This window comes from Danio rerio, chromosome 19 (assembly GCF_049306965.1).
Source record: "Danio rerio strain Tuebingen ecotype United States chromosome 19, GRCz12tu, whole genome shotgun sequence".
NCBI lineage: Eukaryota > Metazoa > Chordata > Actinopteri > Cypriniformes > Danionidae > Danio > Danio rerio.
Window position 1 is genome coordinate 33,212,411 of NC_133194.1, and position 18,246 is coordinate 33,230,656.

An 18,246-nucleotide genomic window follows, 5' to 3' on the forward strand; every position below is an offset into this window, starting at 1 on the left:
CAAGACTTTTGGCCAGCGGAGAAATTAAAATGGTAGTGCCCAATTGAGTCTGGTTCCCTCGAGGTTTTTTTTCTTCACTCCCATCAGGTGAAGTTTTTTTTCCCTCTCCGCTGTCGCCACTGGCTCGCATGGCTCAGGATTGGTAGAGCTACGCATCGATGAATTTGCTCTTCAGTGTTTGAACTCTCAGTAATGATTAAATCACACTGAACTGAGCTAAACTGAACTGAACTTAAACACTAAAAAACTGAACTACACTGTTCCAGTTACTATGACCATTTATGTGAAGCTGCTTTGACACAATCTACATTGTAAAAGCGCTATACAAATAAAGCTGAATTGAACTTAACCCGGCGGCCGTCTTTAAAACACCTCTCGGGCAGTATGCTCGGGTATTTTGTTTGAATAGGCAAACATCCAACTGTTCAAAATTGCTTGCCAAGCTTACCATTTAATTTCATATTAGGAACCGCCAATAAAATTAAACAACAGCTGTCTCTTTAGTTTCATCAAAAATGTTTGAGTCTATAGCGATTGATGATTGGCTCCTTTACTAGAAGGTCGTTTACTAGAATTGATCGTTACATTTTCCCCATTCAAAACTATAAGAGTGACATGTTTTGGGTATTCTTCGATCTTTGCTTGAGCTCAACCACTCTCTTTAGCAGAGCTCTGATAAAAACAAAATGTTGTTCGCTACTTCTTAAAAAGATGAGGGGCTAATCTACATTCCACCCTCTCTTAATTTCTTAGTTGAGATTACGTCAAACATTGAATACAAATGCACGTCAAAGCAATTCACAGGACTTTTAAAGGCATATTATTTTTCTTTTTTGTGAAGAATGATCATTCACTTAGCACTTCTTTTGGAACAAATTGAAGTAATCTGTCGGTAAACTAAAAGAAAACCCAAAAGTAAATACTCCTTGACTTAGAAAAATAGGGGAAAAACAGTTTTGGAAGTCAATGAGAATACTATCAACTGCTTGGTTACCAACTAACATGTAGAGCAGAGATGCTCAAACTAAGGCCCACAGGCCAAAGTTGGCCAATGGTAACCTTTGATTTAGCCTGCCATCCCATTTGGGAAGAGAGGGAGACAGATCAGGGATGGTTTAGTTATTGCCATTTCAAATTTAATGCAACCTTTTAATTGTGTGTTTTATTGTTAAGCTACAGAAAAAAGCTAATTGATATTAAACTAATTTAAATGCTGTAGTTTAGTTTAAAATGTACATGCGGTCACTAGACGAATAAAGAACAATGGAGACACTTTGGTGAGCAAATCATGGCAAAGGCAGATTCTGCTTGACTAGCGTATTCAGCATTGAACTCTGCTGTGTTATGTAATTGTTTATGTTTTTGTTTTTTTTGTAATAAGTTCTAAAAAAAAAAAAAAAGTCATACTGCATAAGTTAATACTAGCCAAAGCAATGCTTTCTATTTATTTTTAAATATTTGGAAATAAATTAGGAAATTACCCATGGCAACTTTATTGTAAAAATAGTTTGATATATTTGTCTTCGACCCACGCCTCTCAATGATATTTGGTTTTTGGCCGTAATTGGACAACCCTGACGTAGAGGACGTAGAGGATGAACAAATAGAACATTTATTTTAGGTTTTTAATCAATGTTCATACATGACATAAATGCTAAACAATACCAAGTTTGCTGGCTTGACACCAAAAAACAAGGAATTCTGCACATCAAGCTGACTTTTATATTTTACTCTAATATTTTTATATTTTACTCTTGCTCACATTTTGAACAAATGGAATGTCAACTTTTGTTCATAATCTACACCAAAATCATGTAGTACACTCAAGCCTTCTGAACTTGTGTTTGCTCACTTGCTCTTATCCACAAAACTCATGTGTCATCATGCTATGCTGAATTTTACAGTAACCCGTGGCACGAAAACCTGTGAAAATATTGCATCATAAGCCTCTTGTGTGTTTCAAGCATGTTCGGTAGGCAACAAAGCTGAGCACCTCTCCTCTAGTTTGAAGCACACAGAACATGCTACTGATGAACTACTTTTTAAAGGTTTTGGGGTGGTATGATATATTTATTTAAATTTTTTTTAAGAAAGTATGCCATTATGCTACCCAAGGCTCTTTCTATTTGATCAAAAGCAAACAGCAAAATTAAATTAACGCTATTATTCATCAATTTCAGCCACTATAATTTTAGTCGTTGTTGCCCACAAGATCCATTAGAAATCAATTTAATAAGCTAATTGTGTACTAGGAAATATTACAATCTCATTTTCCATTGTGAAAAACTGTTCAGGCTAAAATATATTATCATTTTTGAGCTCACCTCCCTGGGAGTGGTAGCTGCACAAAAATGCAATTCACAATCTATCGCATCAACATCAGATTAACACCAACCAATCCAAAAGCAGCATTATTATCTTCATGGCCTATTGACAAGTCTGTAATGCTCAGCACTCAACCCAAGTGAAACACACTTATGAGCTCTTAGCAGACATGAACAGCGTTATGAGTGCACCAACTTTCATGCCAAGCGCGCCGGTAATTGATCTTGACACCAGTTCAACTGACTGACACAGAGAGAGAGAGAGAAAAAAAGAGAGAGAGAATGACAAAAAGCACGTCTCCCTCTCTACAGCCCCTTGGCAGCTGTTAACAGAGGCCGAGAGCATTGACTGTTAAACGGTGAATGTTTCAGAGATCTGATCAGATCTTGCTGGTAATCAAATTAATTACATATGAGCATTTGATGAGAAGTACTCTCAAATACTAATCATTCAAAGACTGAGACAGTTCATCACAGAGCGGCTTTCATTGAGAGTATAGTTTGGTGTAGTTCACAGCTATACATTTTGTCATGTCTGAAGTGCTTGTTTACATGTGCGTCAGACATGCTGGCATCAAAGTTCCCACTCTAAGCCAAATTCCCTAACTTACACCGACTAAAAGGCTGAATTTTCATAACATATAATAAATCAAATAAAACACGCAGCCGTTGAGCAGTCCCTTCAGTATTTCCAGATACTGCAATTGCTGAATTTATCGCCAAATCAAGCAATACATTTTTTTTGCCACAAATTTCTCTCAAATCTTGCTACAAATTGACACCATTCACTTTTTATACTAAATAAAATATATATTTGCATATTAGGCTTGGGCCAGTAAAAGTTTCTGACGTATGGTATGATAACCTTGAATAAAAATACCATGGTTTCAAGGTAGTGTGATTACTGCTTTAACATAAGTTATCTTTATATGTCTGGGTAAAAGTAAACAAACAAATTATTTTCCCCATTGATCTATTTTAGTTTAAGAAAAAGTAATTACATTTTAGAACAGTAAACATGTCAGCCTAAATAGTTCAAATAAATCATTAACTTTTGGTTTCTTCATTAATTTCAAAAACACAGACTTCTTTACAACAAATAAAAATACATAAAAAAAACCTTACATATACCTTGGGAACGGTAAAACAAAACATTTTAGCGGTATTAAAACCTTGACTTTTCCAAACTGCAGTAAACCTTAAAACCTGTTATCTTCCCATGCCTATTGCATTTAGAAAGTGTTCACGCATCAAGTGCTCATGCAAAACATATGAAATGCCACCAATGTTGTACATTGAGAAATAGAAGAGCAAATTTTAGGCCACAATTACCAAACATTTTGTCCACAAAATACAGGAAGAACTAGTTAAGCACTAAGCAGACCAAAAGCATCCACAGACAGTATTTTAACAGATACATCCTGGTAGAGATCTGCATTCCCATGGCTGTACCGAAGGAGCCGCAGAACCCAATCAGATTTTTCATGGTGTGGGAATAAATTAAATGCAGTAGCGATCATTAACTCTGGTGTAATTTCAGCAGGAGTGGGTAGTCTAACAATATAGCCTTCCCAAGTCCAGACGTTATTTCGGAACAGCATATCTGTGGTTTCCTCATTCTTATTGAGCACTGGTACAGACAGTGCTTATGACTGTTATACATGATGAACGGATGGACTAGTGCCTTCTGCACGTGCATTTTATTCACACAGTCTGTGCAAGCATCATCTGCATAACGGTCCTCAGAGCTGGCTTTACCATGGCAGAGCAAAGTGAAGATGCGCAGTTCATGAAGGACATTCGGCTAGCTTAAGAAAAGAATCAGTTTGCTGTTAGGAAACCCACATCAAGCATTTCTCTCTTTTGGTAGTACCCAATTTAAACTTGAGATTTTGGAAATCAGATCTAAATTTAGAGGAAAGAGTCAGGTCGGGTAGAAAATGACTCTAAGCGGGCAGCAGGTGAGCAAATACTATAGAATTAAAGAATATACTGCAGAGGCGGTCGAATGCGGAATAATACCCCGCGGAAGAGGGATTAAAAAAACAATCCCACGTAGACCTCTACATCCTGGGGTCTAAAAATAGCTGTAGGAAAGGAACAAAATGACAGTAAAATATAGCTTAACCTCTATAGCTTGTTTTTACTCTGATAGTCAAAACATGTTAAAAAATGTATAGTTATATATGCACAAAAAAGTGTTTTATGTCAATTCGGACCACGAGTCCACATATTTGGACATATTTTTTCTTTTAAAGAACATCATATAAAAAGATGATACTTAGGTTTTATTCTAATTAGGTTTCAATAAGCCCAAATAGCAAAGAGAAATAAAAAACAATGCATGTAAAAAAAAAAGCCTTAAGAGGTTAACACAAAAAAGTACAAGAACAAAAAATAACTGTACAAAAAAAATTTTAAATGACACAAATCCCTAATATTTCATGACACAGTGCAAATGAAATCAAAACCAACCATATAAGATTTTGTTAGCTTACATTGGTAGTTTTGTGTAGAACAATTTATCTGTGCACGTCAATAAGAAAAACAAAAATTGTTAGCCCTTGTAATCTTCAACTGAAATCTGAAAATGCACTTCCTGTTTGTTTTCGGTTACATTCTCAGATTACGTCTGTCTAAGGTAATTGGCAGTGGCGTAGCGGACGGGCCAGCAGGGCACGCACCACGGGGGGGGCCCCACGTGATTAGGGGGCCCCGTGTCGTCGCGATTTTTAATAATTGTAAATCCGGCAACTGCAATATTCAAAATTTTGGGAACAACTGTCGGAACCAAAGTTCACAGGTCTGTGTTCTCTGAACACCTCTCAAGCGGTGGACTACTTCATTCTGATTGCTTGCCGCCGAACCGCGCCATAGCTCTTACTATAAAGTTAACTTGATTTTAATTCCTCGACGCCCACACCGGAGAAGACGCACTCCTTCTCGCCGCTGTTTCTCATTGAAAATGAATGACTTTTGGCTACTTTGACGCTCTCGCCGCTTTGTTTGTGATCGCTCCTCAGTTTGTGAAGGCTTCCCCGCGTTGTCGCTCCACCCCCCCTCCCTTCCCCGCTCCTCAATTTGTGATCGCTTTCCCGTGTTGTCTCTAGAAGCAACTGGCTAATGAGAATAAATCAAAGACACACAATAGACTTTGTATATTAAAACCATAACACTTTTATCACTACTGGACTAAATGTTCTTGCTTCAAATGTGTTGAGTTTGTTCAAGGACTGATTTGCTTCACTGTTACAAAAGAACTGCTATGGCGACCATGAGAATGCTTTCAGAAAGACTGTCTGTGATTCTGTTTGCTCCCTTTTGTGTGAAGTTAGGAAAGCTTTCATAACTGTTCTCACGCAGAAACAATTTCCCAGAACATCAACAATCTCGCTAGGTTCATTCTCAAGGCCTGAAGCAACAGCTGTTTAGTTTGAAAACAAAGAGCAGAATTAAAAGGTGAATAAATCCTTACCCTTATTCATCAGTTTATCACGTTCTTCCTGACTGATGTTCTCACTCGTTGTAAGGTACTCGTGAAACTCTTTAAAACCAATAGACTGGAATATGCCGTGTTGATAGTTCTGACTGAAAATAAAGAGAAAAAAAAACTGATTCCTTATATACTGCAAATTATCATCATTACACAAGTAAAAGTTGAAGGACAGTATTAGATTTTTACTGAAATTATTGAATAGCAGCTTTTGCCTTTGAAAAACAGCACCACAATGCTGAATGTTCTGGGTTGCCACTGTTAGTGTTATTTACTGGTCATTCATGCCAAAAGAAAATCAAAAAAAGTGAGAAACGCACCAAATAAAGTTACTTCATTGCACTGTTCCAAAACCCACCATTTACAATCAACACCATAGTGTTCATCTAAATCTTTTTGAGCTGATGAAAAGGCAACAGTAACTCATTACCACTTGTTACAACTGAGGTCTACAGAATAGCATCTCTGGACACACCTGTGATGCTCCTTGCAGCCAAAAATAACTACACAAACAAAATGACTACAATTTAGCTAAAAATAAAAATAATAAAATAAATCAAAATGGGCATCATTAGACAGGGAAACAGCTGATGTTTCTAAATTTCTACTGTGGCACTCAAATGGAAGGATCAAAATTTAGCATTGACACTGATCCTTTGGGCCTCGTCTCAATGGATTTAAATGCAACTGCCTATCTAAGAATTAGTTGTGTTTATTTCTTTATGACCACAGTGAACTCATCTTGTGATCGCTTCTTCCAGCAGGAAACTTGAAATTAAAGTTAAAGGACTAATTCAAATTAAGAAGTTAAAAATGATCTCAAACTGGTTTCTTGAACACAACGAGTTCCGTACACTCGAATGACCTCCACAGTCACCAGATCTCAATTCAACTGCGCATCTTTAGAATGTTCTGGATCAGAGATTCATACTGTGCATTTGCAGTGTGTGATTTGCAGCCAACAAACTAGTGGTAACTATGTAATGCTGTCATGTTAATAACAACTAAAAACCTCTTCCGTGATCATCTGAACCTCTGTGAACAAAACCAAGACCCTCTCTTCTCTCCTCTACCTCACCAAACAACAACCTCAAAACAATATCAATTCTGAGTGTGCCTGACAAACCACCTGAGATCGGCATGGGATGATAACCATTTTTAAGGTTTACCACAATTTGGAAAAGTCAAAAATACAAAACTTTGTATTTTTAAAACAAGTTTTTTTTGACTATTTTATTTAGTTTATGGCAACAGTATCTCCCCGCTGAAAAGGGCCCTCCACATCAAAAGTGGTCCAAAAGACTTGAAATGTTTCTTAAAATAAAATATATGTGTTCAAAGGAGAAAAAAAAGTTGCTGATGTTTACCCAGACATTTAAAAACAGTATTTTTATCCAAGGTTATCATACCATCTGAATTTTACACCAGCCAATGCCTACCTGTAGACACACTGTTCTCTCAATAAAAAAGCCTTACTCTAGCACTTCATTCTCTCAGCACTAACAGTTCCTTTGTATAATTAGCACTTCTTGTGTGTATTGACTATTGTTGAATCACTGACTACGTTTACGTATATAGATTATTTGCCTTGATTTAATTAAAACAATAATAAGATTAAGGTGTTTACATGAGTTGCTTTTTGAATGTTCCTTTCATGATGCCAATTAACATGTTATAACACAATTCAATTAACGTCATTTCGTCACCACACTATCCACATTCCAGTTTTTTTGTGTAATTTCGGGTTTCATTTTTGATTTGATTTTCGATTTTAATTGCAGTTTGGCACACTCACTTTCATTCAGGAACATTTCATGCATGAACCCTGTGACAGACTATTGGATGCAACTATTAACTGCTGGAAGAGTGTTGTTTTAATGGAAGTTCATACCGCATGCTTAAATGGAAAAAAGAAAAAAAACTCAGCATTTTACGATGCAGGCGCCTGTGGTCTGCACTGACTTGCTAGGTGTAAAGAGTGTCAAACAGCCATGTGTGTGTGTGTGTGTGTGTGTGTGTGTGTGTGCGCGGACTATCCTGTCCCAAAAATGTGGCGAAAACTCCTACATGAGGGTAAAAGTTCGATTAAGGTGTTTACATGCCTGTACTGCACTTAATAATGCAACTAAAATCAGCATACTCCAAATGTCTTGATTTGATTTCTCTTCGATTATGACCTTAATCTGATTAAATTATCAATTATCGCTGTTTACATGGTAGACTCTTAATCAAAGTTTTGTCTTAATTGCATTAAAATCGAATTATTGGTGTCCATGTAAACACACTCACTGAATGTCTCCTCAATTGCAGGTCGTAAATGTAATAATGTAATATAGATCACAATATTTGAATAATGGTTTCCAACATCTTGCTGAATCTATGCGACAAAACAACCATCACTGTGTCCTAACTATACAAGACACTGTAATAAGTTATAAAATGCATCTTTTACATACTATAAGGAGTTGATAATAATATATTTATAATAATGAGTCTATAATGTTCAAACCATCCATCACACAAATTTTTCTGTTTTAGAAATGGCAATTTCTCCAATGCCGTGGCTGAAACAAAAGCATAAACTACTATGATAATGACAAACTCTCAGTCTCATGTGACCAGTTTGAATACCATTTTATGGGACATTTATTGCCATATTGAAAGCGGAAAATAAAAAGTTTACTTAGATTCTAGGGCTGCACGATTCTGTCTAAAATGAGGATCATGATCTTGATTTTAAGCAAACAAAAAATTGTCATACTCACAATTCACTAGATGTAAAATAAAGGTTATTATGAGTAGGCTACTATTGTTATTATTTCTCAGACATATGGTAAAACAACAATAATATCAGGCCTATTTGTAGGTCTACTGTTGGATAAATTTCTACATTTTGCATAGACATGGAATGTTTAACTTGAAGACTTTAAATTTGTCCTGGTTGTTAATTCACAGTAAAGTGATGATATCAGAATACAACTATTCATAATTTTAAAGTTTAGTTATTATGTTTGCAACATATGCTTGTAATTGACAACAATATTAGACCACTTTTTTCACTAATAAAATGAGACAGTTGACAGTTGCTGGAGTAGATATACTGACCCAGTAAACATTTATTTTCATGCACAACACTGTGTTGGATTTAAAGGGTCACGAAACACCAAAACACATTTTTTGAGCTGATGACAGTTGTATATGTGTCCCACACTGCTAAAAACACTATTAGGACACCTATATTTCACTAAAAAGTGTAAATTGGTTGTTTTTGCGTTATTTCAAGCAAATTCGTACTTCCGGTTTGAAACGAATTTTTGAAGCTGCGTCACGGTCATGAGATAATAGCTTGTATTCCAGCGTGCAGACTGGGCGTCTGTGCCAGAGTGTGTCTTATTACGTCTTACAGTGTGATGCATTAATGCATAAATAAGGCTTGGTTCAAACCAATCAGCGCGCTCTATTGTGCAACTTCATTAATATTCATTAGTGTCACCGTGTTTAGACGGCAGAGAGGCCACGTTGTGTTGGCAAAACAAGCGTGAAGTGTTGCTTTTAAAGTTGGCTGCCACTAAGTTTTGTTTTCATTCTCTCTATGAGAGCTCATCTGGAGTCACGTGTGGATTAACAGTGTACGCGACGCTCGACAACAATAACTTACGTGTCTAAGGAGGATTATTGTTTATCTGAGAGCTGTTCTCATCTGCAAACGCTGAGATCCGGATTCGCTTATAGTCTTCTCTTAATAAAGACGCGGCTCTAGTTGCTGGTGATTGTCCTGTCTCTACAGATTTGGTAAGTGTGCGACCAGTGCTCTTTGTTTATTCAGTTTGTTCGTATCGAACTAAGTTAACTATTGCACTGAGTGTAAACATGTTAGTACCACAACCAAACTTTAACCTCGTGTAGGGTTTTTACCGCATTTAGTGACCGGAATAACACACGCGGCTTTCTGACGCTACCTGCCGTGTGCATCTAAGTTTCCGGGAAATGCGGAGGGTTTTTTTCTCTCATTCGCCGTGCGGTATCAAACATTGCATAAAAAATACATGCTTAGAGCAGATCCTCGAATCAAACATCTTGTTTGTCTCGAGGGGCATGAATGAATTCCCTGAATCAAAGAACCAAACTGCAGTTAAAGTCCAACATTTAATAATTTGGCAAATAATTCGACTACAGATGTCCATGTAGGTTAAACACCATCACTTTCTCCTGTGTGTGTATTTTGACTCTGAAACTCGCGCGTGCCCAAATAGACACTCCCACACCCTCCCACTTTAGTTCCTCCGACAATCCCCCCTAAACAGAGCTGGACACGTCCACTTTTCTGACTTTTTCCAAAGTAGAGGTGTGAAAACACCCAGCTGAAACGAGGGGGTTTCATGGCTCTTTAAAGAAAAAGAGAGAGAAAATTTTTAAGAGTTTACGGCCATTTCAACTTTTTTGGCTAGAAAAAAAAAAAAAAAAAAAAGTTTTTTCAAGTTTCTCTTCCAAGTTTACCACATTTTATGAATACCACTATTCTATAGTTATAAAAAATATTCTAACAAATAAGTCACCAACAGCAATAAATAATACACAAGGTAAAATACATAAATAATACTAATAATAATGATACTAAGATAAAAATCTAAAACAGTTTAAGGTTTATTTTTGATAAAAATTTTACAATTTTAGTAGGATTCACAATAAAAAAATATTTATTTTAAAGTCTGTCCAGATAAAAATCGCTGATAATATTAAACTTAGGGCATTCCACAACAATATGTTTGACAGTTTAGTTTCTTTTGTAATATTGAAATTCTGGTGGTTCTTCTCCTTTAAGTAAATGTTTGTGTGAGTCTCGTGTGACCAATGCAGCATCTTCTATAAACAATCTCATCGTATCTTGAAGTAAAAAAAATAAATGAGATTTTCTTCCTATTTGTGACTGGATTTAAAACGTTTATTTTCTGTGCATTGATCCCATTCTGTTTGCCATTTGTTAAGTATTGTTCAATATGAAAGAAAAAATATTAAATGCTTGTTGTAATCATAACTCTAAAATGCGATATGATCTATTAAATTATGTGTGAGCTTTCAGTTTCACTTTCACTGCCGATTGGACCCATGTCATGGCCGCAGCACTTTAAAAAAAAAAAAGAGAAAAAAAATTTCACGAGTACATCCTCTAGCAGTTGTAAACAAACAGTGCGTCAGCACGTGTGTTATTTTGCAGCCGCAAATACATCATTACATTAAGATTTACACCTTATAAATATAGTATGTGACACTTGCTTTACGCTTCTCTCCTGACCTTAAAAATATAATTGGCTGAATCGTAGAAAAGATGAATTAAGATTGTGTGTTGGGCTGAATCAAGATCACAATCTTTTTTTGATTAACTGTGCAGCCCTATTAAATTAAAAATAATAATAATAATAACTAGCAACATATGAACAAACAAAACATCATGCACATTTACTAATGTTTAAAATGTATGAATTAGGTCAAAAACCAGTACATTTTATTGAAAGCGCAGTGCATTATCCTGAATGGCTGGTATTTACACGCTTATGTTATGTCTGGTGTAGACAGTCAAATAGCTTGTCGATAAAAACTAGTCATGTTGTGTGTTGTTAGGACACTCTGCATGGCAGGTCCAAAACTCAACCCAGTACTTAAAACGCATGTCCAATGAAGTGGCCAGTGAGTAAAAGATCACACAGACATCCATTTCATCCAGACTCGAAAGATGAAATCACATCCACGGTTGAAAAGGACTCAATTTTAGATGGAAACGCGGTCACTGGGTGCATTAGAAGACCAGCCCCTGGGGGTAAAAAATGAGTCGCCATACAACTCAGAAAACTGAAAGAGAGATCAACCGGTCACAGGGACACAGACGAGGGGAGGGGGGTTTATTGACAGGACAGTGCGAGATAGAGCGAGTGGCAATGGAAAGGAGAGACAGGCCGAATCTGACCTTGCTGCCTTGTGACTGCTCTCTGAGTAAGGTGAGAGGGTTGGCGGAAGGGCGGTAGATGCAGACATAAAGAAGAGGAACTGGGGGGAGGAAGACAGTGGGATGACGTGAGGAAAAAGGAGAAAAGCGCTTGTGTGGCAACTTTGAGGACGAAGACGTCTGAGAGGGGAGGTGAGGGGAGTGATCGGCTGGATGAAGCACTGGGCGGTCGGCCATCAATCAGTAAAAGCCACACCCAGAGCGGCCAAACCCCAGACACTGCTGTGTCATCAACATCCACACACACATCCACACACACACACACACACACCGCAGTGCGGTCCATCCGCCAATAGCCCAGCACAACAGAGCATGTGAAAGCTCTAACGATCAATAATTAATCACCTTATTAAACAAATATTGTTAGTGGATCGATAAATACAGACTAACGCAAATGACGGCATCACGGGTTTGCTGATGTTCTGATTAGTTCAAGATTAAATGATTACAGCATGATCTGTTGGACCATATATCTAAAGTCTGATTGCCAAATTCACTGACAGGCACTGCTCCACTGTGTGACTGTAAACCAGCAATCAGTAGTGTCTTGGTGGATTCTGTGCGATTACTAGTGTTTTGTGGGTTGCATGGGGATTTTTTCAGTAGTTGACAGGCTGTCATATAGGTTTGCCAGGGGGTTTCTATTTAGTTGCTAGGCTACTAATAGGTGTTGCAAGGGTATTTTTATGTAACTGATATTCTTAGCTGACCACCAATAAATCTGCGGTGGTAGCCAGATTGAAACACACCTTTTACTCACGGGCACATGCTACATGCTACAAAAAAGTGATTAACAATTTTTAAAGACTGTTAAAACTAATTGTTAAAAATTCCACTATTTGTTTAACTTTTATTCTATTAAGGAGCCATGTGCAGGCACTGACATGTAAAATCTGCTGCTGACATTTTGTACAGTATTGCCAAAGCATGTTAGAAATGTATAAAATATGTACTATATCAACATCAAATAAAAAAAAAAATAAAAAAAATAAATATATATATATATATATATATATATATATATACACACACACACACACACACACACGCACACGCACGCACACACACGCACACACACAGCACAGCATATAGGATATAAATGACAAAGGAATAAAAACATTTATGGAATAATAATCTCAAAAAAGTATAATGATTACAAGAATAAAAATTTACTGAAACTGCAATTCATTGACTCGCTTTTGGGGGCTGGCTCCTGGAAATCCAGATATTCTCTGACTGCAGTGCTAAACTGGCCAGTTTCACAGTGCGCATGATTAATGGTGTGGCCACTTGAGTGACAGATCTTGCTGCTCGCCACCTCAGCTGATTCCGGCTGATTAGTCGCTGAACTCAGTTTTATGCCTGGATTTTATAAACAGTCTTGCATTTACTAACACAGACTGTATTTGAAGTATTTGGAAGTACTTTTCCTCCTATAAAAAAAGTCATAAGAACAATGCTTAGTGGCTTAATGTAATACAACAGTGCTTGTTAAGACTAAACACTATTGATATATTATTCAATCAAGTACATGTGGTCAGAACACAAATGAGGGGCAGGTAATGAAATATTAATGGTTTCTCCAAAAGAAAAGCCTGCCTAACAGAATGCTAGCAGGCGTTAGTAGCTCCACTGATGCTCCGCCTCTTTGCCCTTATTTGGTCATCCCCAGTGGGTGCGATGACGTGTGAACAAACGTGCGACAGCTGGCCACAAATACTTGTAGATACATTTGCGCTCTTCAGAAACCTACTGGCTACGTGATGGATACTATGTCCATATCTTTTACAGTCTATGGTTTACATGTAATTTCATCCCGAGTAAACAGAAAAGTTTATCAGATTCATTTAGATCAAATAATTAATTATATGTTTCTCTCTCCAAGCGAAAGTAAATCAGGCATAAAATATAAATGATGAGAACTTAGAAAGCAAAACCAAAAGCTGAATCCTGGACAGTTTAGAAGATTTAGAAACCCCTGAAGGACATAAATAAAATAAAAAATAAAAATAAAAATGTAAACAAAAATTATTTACTTTCACTTGTATCTGATTTGTTCTATGTTAGTGGGTATATTTGATGGATCAAATTCTCAACTGAATTTTGGTTGGATTTTTTTTATGGTCACAAGTGAGTTTCAACTTAAAAAAGTTAAGTGCAATAGTCAACCTCCAAATATCTGTAATATTATGGAACTTGTATAAGACTTTATTATGTCCTCAAACTAGAGCCCATGCTATGTTTAATCAGTTTTACTACTCACAGAAAAAAAAAAAAACTTCATAAGAAACATAATAGAGTTATCCTGAAAACCCACACAATTTGAGGTGCCATTGACGTCAGTATGGGTTTACAATGTAGGAAATGTTATGTCTCGAAGTTTAAAACAAGCAGCAAAGATAATAGAAATGTTGGCATGCTCTACAGATATGTTCACATGGCCTTGGTTGCCTTTGATGAACTATGAAATGTTTAGTTCAAAAACAATTTGCATGACGAGACCTTTATAAATATGAACTGAATAGCTAATGCACCTTTAATAAGTTTAAAGCTAATGTCATCATGTTCACATTAAATGTTATGCAGCAGTAAGTCTGGATTAGTATCCTTCAAACTATGCATACTTTTGTAACATCATGTACTCTAAAATTACTTAATTCCTTGAGACTGTCATAGTGACTTTGCTAAAAATCAGCTTGAATTACATCAGATATTGAAAACGTTTCACCTGTCAAAACCCTGGATTTCCACCACCATTACTTCACAAAAACTCTCTCCAGACAGGAACAGCAAGTGCTAAACCTGCTAGAACTTGTTAAATTCAAAGGTCTGACATGCAGAACAGGTTCAGCCAGCAAACTTTGCTTTCTTGTATAGCTTTGACAGTTGAAGAAAAGAAAAGACAGCTGTGCAGCTATTGTGTCACGCAGTCATGTTTCACATGCTTCATTGAGAGGTAATACAAGAATTATGAACACAAAACAAATCTGACCCATTTTCATATTCCAAATAGAGGATCCTTAACTACAGAAGTGCCCAAAAGACAGGGTGACTGATATTGTACACTAGAAAAATGACATTATAGACACTCGTCAATCCATGCAAGCAACACTAAATTACAACCCATTTTGAAATGCAAAATTTATTTGGTAAATATTAGCTACGTCAATCAGCACGTTTACATAGACACCAATACTCTGTTTTAATATGATTAAAACAATACTCCGACTAAGAGTCTTCCATGTAAACTGCGATTTAATTATCTTTATCAAACTAAAGTCATAATTCAACTAAACAGAAATCAAATTAGGTTGTGGAGTATTCCTATTTTAGTCGCATTATTGAAGTGCTGTACAGACAGTTGCCGTTTTGTAGTACTTTTCGCTTTATCTTTTTGCAGTTGAGCAAAATTAAAAACGAAAAGCACAAAATCACATATGTTGTGATGACGAAGACAAACTGTTGTTGCGTAAATTGGAGGAGTAGACTAGTGTCGAATGGTGACAATGACGTTAATCGAGCTAGGTACTATAACGTTTATAAGGGGAACATGAAAGGAACACTCACTAAGCAACTCATGTAAACACCTTAATCATATTACTGTCTTCAGAGTAAGGCAAATAATTTGATTAGGGATGCAAAATATATGAGTGGCCATATCGTTATCGGCCGATAAATTATATTTGTAATGTTATTGATCCGATATCAAAATTAGGCAGATAAATTTAAGGTTACGTAATTGTACAGAACAGCCTGCCTCGTGCATTCTCAAAGTTGGGTTGGGAGCTGGGTCTATTCTAAAGTCAGCTATGATGACTTTAACCTTGATATTTTAGCGCGGATATGTACCTAACCGGTGAGCTGTCTGACAAAATAGTGCTCGTCTGAATCAAATCAGCAGGATGCCTGACTTTAACTGCAGTTCGGCAGTTTTACTTTTACTCATGAACATTTCATTCATGCCCCCATGACAAACTGGGATATTAGACGCAAATTCGGATTAAGGACTGGTGAGAGTAATGCGCCACCTGGCTTGAGAAACCCGTACTCAAAGACTTATTATTTGGGTAGCACACATATTATATTCTGAATGTCTTCGGCAAAAAAATTAATCCAGATAAAAATAAAATAATAATCTATGCCCACCTATAGTTATTATCAACATGTTGCTTGCCATGTGTTGATGTAAGATTGTATTAAGTTTTATCAGCATAGAACAAAATTTCAACTCAAAAATTTGACTCAAAAGTCATCAAACTTTGTATCAAAATTTGACTCAGAGGATAAATCTGACTTCGCTTCGCGTGCACACGCATCACACAGGGCCTTCAGTTAAAGTTTGAAACTTACAACGGTTTATCATAAACCTTTTACCGTTCATTTTACCACAATTGACAGCAAGAAAAAACATAGAAGCATTGTCTAATTGACAATCAGCACCTACATGTGTTTAAAAGAATCTAAAATGGGCCAAATCTGGCCGAATCTGTATTTAACTGTCAAAACACCTTTCAAAACAAGTTAATATAATTAATCAGGAACATTTGAGCTGGTCTCAGTTCTTCAGTTCTTTCATTTTATTTAAACAATATTTAACTTTGTTAATTAAATCCCATTTTGTTATTTAGCCAATTGTTTATATGCAACAGTCAATATACATGTTGATTTACTATGCAAAGAAAAGGAAATAAGTTCTTTTTGGCATACTGATTTACGTGAAATAATGAATAAAGGTCTATATAATCACCTTGCAACTTTGAGCTTTTTGCTTTGAGTAAACCATTCTAAGATCAGTTAAAACTTTTATGAAATTGTTTTTAAAACAAAATATAAAATATAACAATTTGAAAAATAAATTTTTTTCAGCTATAGTATATCGGCTAAGAGTTTTCGGTTTTTGATATCGGCTAAAAAACCTATATCGGTGCATCCCTAATTATAACCATATTTTGAAATGTTCAATAATACAGCAAAGAGATCTACCTGCTCTCTTTGATCATCTTCTCATTGAAGCGCAGGTGAAAATCTTTAAGCTCATCAATCAGCCCAAGTGACAACATCTGATCCACACGCTTGTCCAATCTCTCATCCAGAACTAAAGGTGAGTATAAAGAAGAAAATTAAATAAGAACACCCAAGACATGTTACAAAATTGCTCTATAATATTTGGCAGCTAGTGACCATTTGTTTTGCCGTTCAGCCAGAAGATGCAAGGATCCTGGAACCGCAAGGGACCCCCAAGACAATCTCCTCCATCCTGTCCTCGCTGCTCCTCCAAAAGTCGACTATGTGGAACTCCGGTGTCCATATACACCTGCAGACTCCTGTCAATAAATTATCCAATCAATTGGCCATCTACACGGAATCAAAATGGCAAATGATTTCAATTAAAATGACAATGCCTTTCTCAAACACACAAAAACTTTCCGCATACCAAATAACCTCTCACGTGAACGAATTATTTTGAAAGAGCACACCACATACCAAACAAGAACATGATGAACCGCAAACAACAACAAGTAAGTTCTGTCACGCTAAAGAGAAAGTGCTTGGGAATTTATCGAGCTTGTTTCTTTAAAGGCAGCTGATATCAGGAGACATCAGCACTCTGAATGGTGGGAGAGGAGCTCAGCAATACTGCAGACGCAGTGGCACACAGGTTGGCATCAATTAACCAAGTACACAGTGCTCACAAGAGGTGCTAATCGGCCCCCTGATACCAATCAAACACCATTTGAAGCATGTGAAAATGTGTAACACACTTGGAAGCCACAGCAGCTCTCCCACACAGGTGGAAAAATAGATGCAGCCCAAAAAAAGCTAAATTTTATGATGGCAAGACAGTATTCAAGTTCCCTTCAACTCTGCTGTAAGAAAGTGTGAGAGGCAAACCTAAATAGCATTTACTGATAGAGAAATAAATGATAAAGTAGTAAACAGGGTGAGGTGGTAAAGGATCTGGGCTGCTATTCAAAGAGGTTGTGGGTTCAAGTGCCGTGAACTACCACTACTGCGCTCTTAAGGTATTTGACTTGATGGCCATAATTTAAAAATGTCAGAATGAGTTCTACAAACTTACATGCAAAGTCAAGACTATATTCTAGATGTTTCATGACACATGAAAAACACATTATATAATTTGGCATTGTACGATGTCTAATGTGAAACATCGCGATGGACGATGTCATCGTCGTTGTAGGGAAATTATTTATGAATAATTAATTAATTCATAACAAATTAATTATTTATAGCATTTCGTTTCAACTACCTGACCTGCATGGTCTTTGTTTTAGCCATAACTAAATCATAAATAAAGATAAGTTACACACAAATTACCACGTCATTCACTTTTTCCGTGGGACTCTGGCATAAATAGGTAGAATGATCTGTCGATATAATGGCAGGGTGGAAGATTGCAATGCTGGCTC

The 18,246-nt window shown here is 36.6% G+C and overlaps 1 protein-coding gene across 5 annotated transcripts in view; it reads right to left on the minus strand.

Moving 5' to 3' along the window:
- trit1 (tRNA isopentenyltransferase 1) overlaps positions 1-18,246 on the minus strand; it is a 70,497-nt gene that overhangs the window by 14,871 nt on the left and 37,380 nt on the right. For all 5 annotated transcript variants that reach the window (XR_012394567.1, XM_073930811.1, NM_001044774.1 and 2 more), the window contains 3 exon segments: positions 17,000-17,142; positions 16,802-16,913; positions 5,800-5,912 (listed from right to left, as the gene is read on the minus strand). Coding sequence is in view for 4 of the 5 variants with exons in the window: in NM_001044774.1 (NP_001038239.1) it covers positions 5,800-5,912; positions 16,802-16,913; positions 17,000-17,142 (368 nt within the window). In the remaining variant the exon portion in view is untranslated.